Raw genomic sequence first — 13,641 nt, 5'->3', positions numbered from 1 at the left:
ATTATTGCTAGCTAACTAAATATTAACAAATGACATTATAATTTCAGAAAAATAATACTACTCTGTGTTATGTTTCTTTCTCTCTCTTTATTGTCTAGGGATGGAAAGATAGAAGAAGACAGAATTTCAGCTTGTGTTCATTAGAAATTACTACATTATTGAGAAGTCCACCCACAGTTATTAATATCATTTTTAATTAGTATTAGCCATATAATGCAAGGAAGCCAAAGGCTTTTGCTGCACTGCCCCAACCAAAAACAAAAAAATAAATAAAATAAGATAACTGAATAAAAATAAAAATATATAAAAATTAATATATAAAAATTAATATATAAAAATTAATAATAAATATCAAAAATAAATATATAAAAATTAATAATAAATATCAAAAATAAATATATCAAAAATAAAAGAAAAGAAACTTTGTTTCCCTCCTCATCCAGCTGAACTTTGATTTTTCCTCAAGCTGATAGCATCACCCTTTAGATAAAATATACTTATTCTAGTAATTAACAAGTCCCTGGCTAAAAGAAAATTTCCTACAATCCTGTCTATATTTGAATTTATGGTCCCCTACTTCTGGAATTATTTATAACAGTGAAAATTTTGCCTTCAGTCGTTATTAAAAATTATATTAGTAACTTTAGGTCAACTTGTGGATAAACAGAGTAATTTCTGAAAAGAACAAGCCCAATCTTGTTTATTGTCAATGTCACAACAGGAGAGACAACACTGTCTTCAGACAGTAAAAACAGAAAAAAGAATGCACAGTAACTATTTCAATGCATGTATTGGAATAGTGGCCAGCTTCTTTACTGAAATAACATTTCACTAAAAATGTTTCAAACACTCAAACAGAAATAATTACAGAAATTGCTTAACAATATCCACCACTGGTAAGAAACCCTTGTGGGTAGCACAGAGGTTATGATCAGTCTTTCCACTCTGCATGAAAAAGACTTGGACTGAATTTTTTAAAGATGGAAGAATTCTTATGGAATGTATTCACACTGTGGCAGAGTTAGTTAGTGTCAAGTGAGAGTTTCACAGCATCTCCCCACCACTGAAACTTGGGTTTTTCATCCAGAAAAACAAACAAAAAACCATTCACAGAATACAGACAATTTACAAAAAGAATACATTAATGCCTCACAGCCTTTGTCACTTTTGTGACAAAAAAAACACACTCACACAGATACACGAACTATTAAGAGAAGCTGTTCCATTACTACAGGTATATTAAATAGAATAATTTAATAAACCTGTAAATGATTTTATTTAATATACTACTGATTTAAGGTGCAGAACTATAATGCCTTAGGTGCAAGCATTATAATCATGGCTGAAGGTCATAACTTCAGACAATGGATTGAAAACTACGGCTTGCTTTTTTTTTTTTTTTTTTTTTTTTGTTTCTGAAAAGTCTCTCTCTCTCTCTCTCTTTCTCTGGGAATGCTACTGAAATGAATTAAATCCTGTTATTTTAGCTTCTGTTTGCTAGGCTGATATGAAGCCTCAGATGGAATGATGTTTCATTTGGTGATTATTTGAATTTTCTATTATGAGTTATTTATGCTGGTATCATTGTTTTGTGCATAGTTGTTTTTAGACTTGACAGTATGCTTTGTGGTGAAAACTGGTGTGGATGTTAATTTCTTTGTGGGTTTCTTTTTTTTTTTTTTTTTTTTTGCCCTCTTTAAGAATGTCCCATCTTCTGGGAAATTTTATTGCTATTGGTTATATTAGTGGATTCCTGAAGGGGGCCTATTTCTGAGGAGTCGCTTGGGAGTTTTTCTGGTGTTGTTGAACTCAAAAGGATCACAGGAGTTAATCTCTGCCTTCATCACTAAAATATTAGGTTGTTGGTCTGAAATGGAGGTTAAACAAAACATCTTTCTTCTTAAGAAAGATGTCTTGTTTCGTTCAGCATTCTGTGATGATTCTATGGCTGAAGAGAAGACCTGTGAGGATCTGTGTTGAGGTCTATTTTTTTTGTTAAATACTGAACTTCTGAGGGTACCTACATGAAATGCCTCCTCCTTGAAATGTTTCAGTCTGTAGACAGACTTCTTTTGTTATTGAAAGGAATCTAGTGGCCTTCCAAAAAAAAAAAAAAAAAAATACATCCTATCCAACATATATACAAAGTGATACACTCTATCCAACACATATTACCATATGTGTTGGGTAGAAGTCCTCTTAACCAATCTCTGTTTAACTTAACTGACTCACTGGATTAACAGGCCTCTGCTTAACTGATGCTCTTCCCCTCCTCTGATGCCCACAGCACACTACTATGGGAACTAGTCCAATATGCTTGCAGCTAGTGGACTAGTTTGGTACACCATGCACACTTGCTTAGTTGTATGCTTCCCAAGAAGTCAGTTGTGATTTATTCCAAACCATGTCTGCACCAGAAAGATTATTTGCTATTCTAATGAAATATGAATACCAAAAAGAAAAGAGAGTTTGTCTATGAAAACAAGTCTGACACTTAGAAAATAGTCAGTAAAGTCAAGTCTATACAAAAAAAATTGCTATTGAATTAGATGTGGATGAAACAACTCAAAATACTGGAAAAAGTGATAAAAATCAAATTTGCAATTGGTTAATTTCACAAGAATGGTTAATTTCTAGCTCTACTTTAAAGAAACCAAAATTAGAGATAATAGGCTGAATCACAATCTATTATCTCTAGATCAGACTACATCACTGTCTTTCTTGCATAGCAAGAGAAGAGTTTAAGGCTCAGCTGGATAGGTATTTCGAACGAACAGAGGGGTTAAGTGGAAGTGTTTTTTTTTTTTTTTCGCTGATGCTGCATAAGCTTGCTTTCTTGCATCAAATGCCTCTACTAATGCTAATGCTAAAGTGACTTGTGCTAATGCTAATGCTAAAGCAGCATCAAAGAAAAGTCCTTGGGCTTACATCAAAAGAATGATGAGGCAGAAAATTTCAAAACAGGAAGGGATCTGTTTCAACAAGGAGATACAAGGAGAGGTCACTAGATTAATACTCAAAAATTTACAAAAGCTTTAAGGATCAATTATCAAAACAGAGAAAGTTGATTGAAGAACAGCTCTACAATACTGACAAAATAGGTCTAAATTATAAGATGTTACCTACAAAAATGATGTTGAAAAAAACTTAGCCTGTAGCACCAGGATACAAAAAATCCAAAGAGAGAGAATCACAGTAGTCACCTGCAGCAATGCAACTAGAATTCACAAATTGCTGCCTTTTATTGTTGGTATATCAACTAATCCTAGAACCTTTAAAAATATAAATTTTTCATCTTTACCTTTACTACTCACAAAAGTCAGCATGGAGTCTGTTTGTTGTTTGTTATTTGGTTTTTAGGAGCATTAGCAACTAAGGCCATATTGCTTCAGGGATATGCGGTGGTCATTCCCTGACCTTTCCGCATCCTCCATATTTGGTGGTCTCGAACCCTGGTCTAATCAAGAAGCGTGTGCTACGCACTGCCACGCCTGCCCACCTGGCTACAGAGGCGCCGGATGGAGTCTGCATTATTCAAATTTTTTTTTTTTTTTTTTTTTAATGAATTTGTACCTTATGTAAAGAAACACTCGAACAAAATGAACTTAATTAAAAAGTGTATTCTCTTTCTGAATAACATGCCTTCACATCCCAGTTGTGAGGAACTTAAAGAAGGGCATGCAAAGGTCAAGTTTTTACCACCAAATTGGTCTCATATAATCATTAAAAGTTGTTGCATCAATAGTTCACTATATTGTAATGAAATTAATGAAGAACATAATTTATTAACTGATTTTGGGAAAACTGAAGTCTCCAAGAAGAAGAATGATGGATTCCATGTTTTCCAAACAAATCATCACCAAATTGCTGGAAAATGAAATTATGAATGATGCAGAAATCATACAAACTGTGAGGGAAACAGATGATTCTGTTTATGAAGGGACTGAATAAAATCTGGAAAAGTTCTCATACAGCAGTCAAAAACACCTTAGATACAACTTTACATATGAACAAAAGCATAAATCAACAATAAATTATGATGTTTATAAAAAAATAAATGGAGGGACTATACTGCAAATCTTCACATTTCATCATCTAAACGGTTGAAGATTACTAATTTTATGTAATTAAGTGTACATGTATATGTTTTAAGTGAAAATAAAATTCCTAAGGTATGCATATATACTTTTTTTGTGATCCTCCACTTTAACTGGCTTTTTCGATTAACTTACCAAAATATCAGTACAAATAATATCAGACAAGAGGGGTGCTACTGTACACAAAGTGGCACACTGGATACAACATATACACCTATCAGAGTAACACAGTATAATGTTGCATATGTGTACACAGTGCATACAGCATTACTGCTTACACCTACCAACAGAATGAAGACAACAAACAGGAAAATGAAAATTTATTAAAATAAAATGATAATAAAAGCATATGTACACTAAGATATGTACACATATCACAAAAATAAACAGACAATAGACAACAAACAATGGAACATTTTCATCTTAAAATGTGATAAAAATTTTGATAAATATTAAATGATTTCCCTTTTCACTCTGAAAAAGAAAACATTTTGTTTGAAAGATTACTGGCGAAGAAGGATAGAGTGTTACATGAATATTTAGAATTATTTAATGGTAAATACCTTAACCGAGTGGTTAGGAGTGGGAGTGGAGTAGCACACGCTCCTTCAGTTAGACCGGGGTTCAAGCCCTTGTCTGCTAAATATGGTCGAACTGCCAACCCATGCTGGACCAGCATGGCAGATTATGGTCCATTTCCCTCAACATGAATTGTTGAGGAGGCTTCCATCCTGCAGTGGGTTGATAATGGCTGAAGTTTACCTTTTTTTTTTTTTTTCACCTTAATATCAACTTCATGATAGGTCAGCGTAAATGGAATGGAAAACATCTTCGAAGTATGAAACTTAAATATGAATGAAAGTGACTAAGAAAAGGAAGAAACTAAAAAAATTTGAGAATTATTTGCATCTCAGAGCAAATGAGGAAGCAATAAAAGCCAAAAATTGCAAGAGGGGAAGAATATGTATATATACAACCTGTATCCCTCTTATCATACTCTTCCCACCACCAGAAAGTACTTCAAAAATTCAGGAAGGAAGTTTATTCAAGTTTAAGTTGTCAACAATACACTAACTAAATTTCTTGAGGTCCAGTCTATCAGTTTGTACCCAATAGCTGATATTTATGCCCAGTTTTTGTACACTATCAGTTAGTCTGACATTTCCCTGTGCCACAGACAATATCATAGGTTAACTCATATGAAAGGTTGAGGTGTTCTGAAATTCAATGGGAATTACAGAACAACACTTTTGATCCATTTATAGTATTTGATTATCATATCAACAGCTTCAATATCTGGAGATGGCTACAGTATTCTTCATCAATAACTACATATTTTATACAATATCATATCTATATAATAGCATACATATCATGTAAATGGCATATCTATATACAAAATACAGTTTTGCATAGTGTCAACTTTTGAAAAGCTAGTTTGTTTTTTTTTGTAGGTTTTTGCCCAAAACAGACAAAAAAATGTTTATTGCCCTCCATTCTTTCTTTGTAATGGCTAACTGAAAAACTATGGCAAACTATTCTTAAATCATAATTCTCACAGCCATTTTTTAAATGAAATAAGAAAAAAATTCATAGAATTTTTTTTTTAAATTTCCAATTTTAATGCACTTTTACTGTTTTTTGCAAAAAGAAAAAGAAGGAGAAAAATTGGTGTTTTTGCAAAAAAAAAGAAGAGAAACTCTACAGTGACAACTATGATCATGAGATGGAGGACTCAATTTAAGTAAAAAAAGTCACAAATCCAGAGAGTTGGAAGGTATACTTTTGAAACAGAAGAGTGAGTAATTAGTTTATACTGAAAGCATAAGAAAAAACAAGAGTAGTTACTGACTCATATAAAATATTAAGATTTTCATTAGCTCTATTTTTGGAGTGTGTATTAAAGGAAAGATCATATGTAGCCAAGAATAATTTTAAGTTTTCATAAATAACTTTAATTTTTTTTGGCAGCAAGAGCTGCTATAATTACTGTCCTATTACATTAAGTTTCAATTTATTTTACAATGGAAAGACATTCTTCCGGATGTGAAAAGGAAGAATATTCTAAATAACTAGACATGATAAACACAGAAGATATATAAGATTGCACTGCATTTTTTCTTATTCTGCACAATATTTTTCAATGTTAAAGTTCCTCACCTTTATAATTGCTAATATCTGTTTTTCATTCTGAAGAAAAATCTGACGTTTATCTGGAGTAACGTTTACATCAACAGTCTCTAAAAACAAAAAACATTAAATTTTATAAACATTACAATAAAATGTTTCTACAGTGATCCAAGATCACTTATTAGTGAAATTTTAATAAAAAGCAAATCTTTTTATTAAAAGATTTGCTTTTTATTAAATTTAATCACTTTAATCACTTTTATTATTTTTAATCACTTCTTATTAAATGACCAGATTGAAGACACACTATAAAAAAAATATTTTAATCTGCTATTTATAATAAAAGCATTACACTATTTAAAAATTTATTATGTACAACTAAAATTGCTATTTTATTTGTACATATACATTTTAAATATAAAGATGGTAACTATGGTGTCATTCTTCAGGGAATATGTGAGTTGCAAATATCAAATTGGTTGCAGGACTTTTTGGTAAAAGTATGTAGAACATAAAGAATATTTCTGTCCTTTCAGTGTGTAAAAAAGACAACAATTGCATGCTATTTAGTGTTTAAATTCATCACTGGCAGAAAGATGTTCTAATCATGCATATTTCTGATCTGAACTCTGAAATAAGAGTTTTATCCTTTACATATCTGAAGTCCTTTTAAGGTCAAGGACCTGATGATTCTATTTTTGGGGTGGTTGGATGAGCACGTAAGGAAGGGGTGCTGTTGTTGTTGTTGTTATTTGGTTTTTAGGAGCATTAGCAACCAAGGCCATATTGCTCCGGGGATATGCAGTGGTCATTCCCCGATCTTTCCACATCCTCCGTATTTGGTGGTCACGGGCTCGAACCCTGGTGTAATCAAGGTAAACGACACACACACGTACCCGGCCATCCACATGGTGTAACAGGAAACGTGATTCATTGGACAAGACAACCGTCTTCCAATCACTCAAGGTCCACTTTTGATGCTCACTTGCCCACTGGAGGAGCTGTCGCCGGTGAACCGTGGTTAGCATGGGCACTCGGAGCGGCCTGCGCTACACAGCCCCATTTTCAGAGTTCAAAGTACTGTGTGTTGTGACACATTACTCCCATCATCAGCATTCCAATTACCGGCGAGTTGTGCCACAGTTGCCCTTCTGTTGCCACGTACCTTTCAGGAGAGCTTTCAATCACCTCGAGCATCAATGAGCCGTGGTCATTCAACACTTCATCGGCGGTTCATGGATGTTCCCTCCTCGGACCACTTTCGGTAGGTACTAACCACAGCTGACCGTGAGCATTCCACCAGCCATGCTATTTCGGATATGCTCTGATCCAGTTATCTGGCCATTACAATTTGGCCTTTGTCAAACTTGCTTAAGTCCGCTGCCTTTCCCATCTGAAGAACAAGAGTAACACTGATTAACGGAGCTCAGTATCAGGTGTTTTTTATACTGTGTCCTGACCCATGCACGTGGCATAGTTCACCTGCTGTTTGTTATTTGGTTTTTAGGAACATTAGCAACTAAGGCCATATTGCGGTGGTCATTCCCTGACCTTTCCGCATCCTCCATATTTGGTGGTCACAGGCTCAAACCCTGGTCTAATCAAGAAGCGTGTGCTATGCACTGCTGCTCCTGCCCACCTGGCTACAGAGGTGCCCATTCAACTGCAGTTGCTTCGATTTGCATAACAACTCACTGGTCATTATATTTTTGCTCATCGGTATATATATATATATATATATGCATGTATGTGTGTTACATGAAAGAGAGAGAGAGAGAGAGAGAGAGGAGGAGAAGAAGAAGAAGGAACTTAAAAAATATACATAAAGTTTTATATTTTAAATACAATAAACAACATTGCAATTAAACTGAATGGTTAAGTTTAGAGAACTTAAAACTGTAGTTTTATTAAGTATTCTATAAAGCTATAATCTCAGTAATTAACTGATAAGAAGATAACTATACTTACTTTTCATTTATGTTAATGACTGAAAAAAAAAAAAAAAGTTGAATTAATTTAAGACAAAATTGAACATTCCTGATATGTAATGCGCTACATATATTACCTAACTTTTTCTTTTTACTCTAGTATATACAGTGTAATCTTGATTGCAAGACCATACTGAATTATTGTATTATATGTTTGACCACTGATGATATATGGATCAACTATCTGGTCCTCTGTGACTACATCTAACCTTCAGACAATTCCTGGAATTGAGTACTGAAATGGTTACTGAAATGGTTGTCTAATAAATTTAGACCACCAATAGCATACACCAGAACTGGTTTACTGGCTAATATTGGAATCCTGCTGATCAAGAAGTTGTGAGAATGACCATTTGTTTCACCTTTGATTGTTTCTGGAGACATTTGGAGGAGCATGGAGAAGATGGATGCTTTCATTGACCTGCACTGATCAAGCAGATCAAAGTCATGCATACATGTCTCATTGATGGCAAGGATGCTTTGAAAAACTCTTTATCTTCTTGTCATTAATTTGCAAGTAACTGTATTAAAATTTCTTAACACTTTGCTTGTTGTTCATCTGACAGCAAATGTGAGACCCACTGGGTGGTGAACTTTCATTTTTGTAACACATCTCAGTTAAAATTCAGTGAACAGATGATTTTGGTATTCCACATTCATCAGCAATTTCTTCAGAAGTCATACAGCTGTCTTCCTCTAATATGACAGTAATAATAACTGCCGATGTGTTGTCCTTAAATGTTCTTGATTTACCTGAGAACTGCTACTTGTCTTCAACACTGATTTGCCTCAGCAAAATTTTTGAGACCAATGTGAAATCATGCTACAATCTAGCATGATTTGCTAGATTGTAGCATGATTGCACTGATCAAAGTCATGATCAGTGCAGGTCAAAGTCATGCATACATGTCTCATTGATGGCAACGATGCTTTGAAAAACTCTTTATCTTCTTGTCATTAATTTGCAAGTAACTGTATTAAAATTTCTTAACACTTTGCTTGTTGTTCATCTGACAGCAAATGTGAGACCCACTGGGTGGTGAACTTTCATTTTTGTAACACATCTCAGTTAAAATTCAGTGAACAGATGATTTTGGTATTCCACATTCATCAGCAATTTCTTCAGAAGTCATACAGCTGTCTTCCTCTAATATGACAGTAATAATAACTGCCGATGTGTTGTCCTTAAATGTTCTTGATTTACCTGAGAACTGCTACTTGTCTTCAACACTGATTTGCCTCAGCAAAATTTTTGAGACCAATGTGAAATCATGCTACAATCTACTGTTGACTCACCACACACACTTCTCACAGCAATTCATGAATTTCTGTTGGCATTCAACCACGTTAAATTTCAATTCCAATAAACAATCTTTGATCTGAAATTGTAATCTAACCTGAAGAATATCATCATCTATTTTTAAAAGCCTCTACACGAACATTCAATGCAAGAATATTGTTTCAAACACACTAATGTTTGAAACACACTAATTGAGGTTACTTTTGAGATAACCCTATGTATTGAGAACTATACACAATTATTATCAGCTAAAAACATTATCAAACTTACCTTTCACCGTGCAGATATTTAAGAAAACAAAAGGAAACTGATGACGATTAAAACTATGATAGACTTCATTTATCAGCTTTGAGACCTGCATAATAATAAAAAGATTATACTAGCAATATAATATCTATCTATACCCACATAATTTACACACAATTTACATAATTTACAAAAAAGGTTCGTACCCTTATCTAGAAATAATAGCCCTAGAAAGGTAAAACTTCTCAGGAACTTTAATCATTTTCTATGTACTCTCCATGTATAGTAACACATTTCTCCCATCTATGGATCAGTTGTTTAATGCCTTGATCATAGAAGTCTGCACTTTTTGCTTGAAGCCACGATTCCACTTCATTCATGACTTCCTGGGATGACTTCCTAGTCGCTGGATCATACTGGTATACCCAGCATTCGTCATTTGTCACCAACTGATCCAAAAAGTTCTCAACATCCGCATTACACAAATCCAACAGTTGGTGAGAACACTGCATTCGACACTGCTTCTGCAAAAGCCTCAGCAATCTTGGAACCCATCGTGCAGAGACCTTAGATGTGCAGATGGCCATGTAAAATGCTGTGGGCAGACCCATAACTAATTCCCACTGCATTTGCGATGAAATTAATTGTCACACGTCTGTCGCTCAGCACCAGCTGCTCAACCTTTGCAACTGTCTCACTGTCTGTGGATGTTGATGACCTTCCTTCTCTTGGCCCATAAAAGACACTTGTATGACTGCACTGGAACTCGAGTTTCCACTTTTTTTTACAGTGTCATAGGATGGACAATTCTGCCCATATACATTTAATTTCTTCATCAATTTCCTGAGCTTTCTTGCCCCTGCAAATGCAGGAAATTGATCACTGCTCGATACTCCACTTTTTCAACCATAGAATCTTCCCTCAGATTCCGGGCTCCACTCTGGTGTACAATCATCTACAGAAATGAAATTTCACGTGTTAGTTATTGAATATGTTGACAATTTATATTAAAAACAGCATTTTCATACTGATGTTTTATCTAGGTAAGGGTATGAACTTTTTGATATCCCTTCATATATAGTAATGTAGTCACAAACTTTGCATACAAGGATCAGTCAACAAGTTCTGCACACCTTCAATGTTTCCTAAAATATAAATAGCATAAACTGTGAAAACTAATTACAGGAATTAAACACTTTTATACCAACTATGATTATGATTAAAATGTTATCATAGTTATGACTGAAAGACACTACTGCAGCCTATCAAAAGTTAACATTACAAACTTGCCTGTGCATTAGTCATAATATATGGTATAAAAGTGTTTAACTTCTACAATTTATCTTCAAGATTAATAGCCATGTAATATTCCTCTGTCAATTAACTAGTGTATATTGTTTTTACATAGCATTTTGTTTATTAACTTTAGGGAGTTATACAATGACAAACTTATTGATATCATTGTCTCACTTGCAGGATATGAATGATGAATGTGATGACTTGTGACATGAGGTTGGCTATGTGAATACAGTTGACCAAGCAGGAGCAGAGCATTCATGAAAATGGAAAGAGGGTGTGGCAAATTGGAGTTTAATTCCAATGATCCATGCAAGAGGTCAGTTTACAAACTCTTCTTAAAAGAAATGCAATTTCTCACTAGAGAATTTCTCATGGGTGAAGCTGACTTTGAAGGTAAACTTGAATATGGAAAACCACAACTGATATTAATATTTGCATTAATGGCCACTAAGTGTCTGTAGAAGTGTGTGTTCTACACACTACTAAAGATATAATATATATAGGTATAATTTGCATGCCATGTGAGTTGAAAAACCTGCTAACTACAGCCTGAAATAAACAAGATATGCTGTGCTTTAAAAATTCCACCAGTTGTAAGCAAGAATCAAGCCCAGCCCTCAAATCTCTTGAAATATTCAAGGGATTTGTTCAAAATGTGGGGAAATGATTTTCAAACATTATATTAGTTGAACACAGACCTCTCCTAACAAGCGGCAGACAGCAATTTTTTGTGCCAACTAAGCTGTCACAAATGATAGAATTATTAAAAAATAAATAAATAAAAATTCAGAGAATTTTTCAATAATTCTATTTTAAGAGGTGGAAGAGAATTTGCTCATGATGATACTGCATATGTTGTTGGCATCAGCCAAGGTAAAGTTTAAATCATATAATCTGCATGATTTAGGTTTCTCTTTTGTGTGGGTGAACTACTTTTAAATGATTGGATCCAAATTTTTGCTCATAATAGAATGCTTATGACAATACATTTGAAAAAAGGGAAAAAAAAATTCATCTAACCCACCTAATGGTGAAAAAAGACTAATGGTGAAAAAAGACTAATGGTGAAAAAAGACTATTGTGCTAATAGTGCCAATTGCATCTTTGCTGCTATCCAGATGGAAAACAGAAAATGCTTCCTTTGATTTTGTATGATAATGCATGCTATCATATGGCCTGTGTGGTGATCTTCTTGTTGCAAAAATGCAACAAGGATATTTTACCCACACTGCAGATTTCAGTTCCCCAGATTTTGATGATGACAAACTACTATTGACAGGGAAGGGGGGGATCATACCGAACATTTATAATTGTACTTTATTCAAATGTGCAGAACTTATTATAATCATTAAAATTCTTAAAATCATTTATAGAGCATAAAATCTAAGTCAATTACCTTCTTTAAGTCACATGGTCGACCATTAACATACAAGAATTGTCTATCTGGTGAACTACGACCTTCTTTATGCTCACAAGTTGAAACAAAACCATTTATCCTATAGCAAAAGTATCATAAAAACATATTTTTTATGCCTGTGTAATGCAAATACTATCTTTAGTTAATGTTTGATACATTTATAATTTCAATCATTATAAATCTGAAGATAGTAGTGCTACCAGTGCTAAATAATTTCATTACTAACCCTCTGTATTAAAATACCATTACCAACAATAAAAAAAAAAAGGTTAAAAAAAGTTTCTCTTTTTTTTTTTAACAGTTTCTCTTTTTTTTAATGAAAACCCCAAACACAAAAGGTATTAGAACTAATAGTACTACTGTGCATGGATTGTAAGCTGAGTAGATGAAAGAAGATATCTGTTAACATTAGACTTGAATTTCTGTAGATTGTAATTTTCAGGAAATACGTGCAAAGGGATGTTGTTCCACAAAACGGAAGTTGAAGGAATAAATGAAGATGAAGAAAAGTTGAAAGTTAGTTCTGTGAGTTTGAAGTAGGACAGTATGTTTGTTTGTGTGAGTTTTAAGTAGGAAAGGATGATGACTAGTTGTGACGCGTGTTTTGATTGGTTTGAAAGAGAGAGAGATGGGGGGAGTGGGAATTATAGAAGCCAACACAGAAGAACAGGACCCATGGAAGTACCTATAGAAAAGGCATGCAGCAGAAACAGAATGTCTATGAGACAGAGTGGAGGGGGGGGAAGAGCGAGCGAGAGAGAGAGAGAGAGAGAGAAAGACAGACAGAAGAAACTTTTGAATAGAGTCCAGAAGCCTGAGAGAAGTTATGGGAGCATCACCCCAGATGTGGAAACGATATTCCATGATAGGGCAGATTTGAGATTTGTATATAGTGAGTAGCAATTCAGAAAAAAAAAAAGTAATGCTGAGAGCAAAAGAGAAAACCCAGTTTTTTATATGCAGAGGAAACAATATTTGCCATGTGCTTATGCCAAGAGATTATAAATTAGGTTAATCCCTAACAGAGATATGTGATTATGTCTAGAAATCTGAGTGTCATCAAACATAAGTAGTGCCAAATGCATTGCTAACAGAAGAACTCTTTTTTGTGAGATATAAGACAGGAATTTTAGAAGGATTGAAATTAACTATCCTTGCCCCACT

General features: G+C 34.0%; 1 protein-coding gene across 1 annotated transcript in view; it reads right to left on the bottom strand.

Annotated features, from left to right (window-relative positions):
* The window catches only part of Pms2 (mismatch repair endonuclease PMS2), a 133,243-nt gene that overhangs the window by 79,686 nt on the left and 39,916 nt on the right, over window positions 1-13,641 (bottom strand). Inside the window, exons 9-11 of the mRNA XM_090386646.1 lie at window positions 12,457-12,556; window positions 9,786-9,870; window positions 6,258-6,337 (exon numbers count right to left, since the gene is read on the bottom strand). Coding sequence (XP_090242772.1) covers window positions 6,258-6,337; window positions 9,786-9,870; window positions 12,457-12,556 — 265 coding nt within the window. The remainder of the gene's footprint in view (window positions 1-6,257; window positions 6,338-9,785; window positions 9,871-12,456; window positions 12,557-13,641) is intronic.

Source organism: Mastigoproctus giganteus, chromosome 12, assembly GCF_048544385.1.
Source record: "Mastigoproctus giganteus isolate SK-2022 chromosome 12, ASM4854438v1, whole genome shotgun sequence".
Lineage (NCBI taxonomy): Eukaryota > Metazoa > Arthropoda > Arachnida > Uropygi > Thelyphonidae > Mastigoproctus > Mastigoproctus giganteus.
The sequence above is the reverse complement of the archived record's forward strand: the minus strand, read 5'-3'. Positions and strand labels throughout refer to the sequence as shown.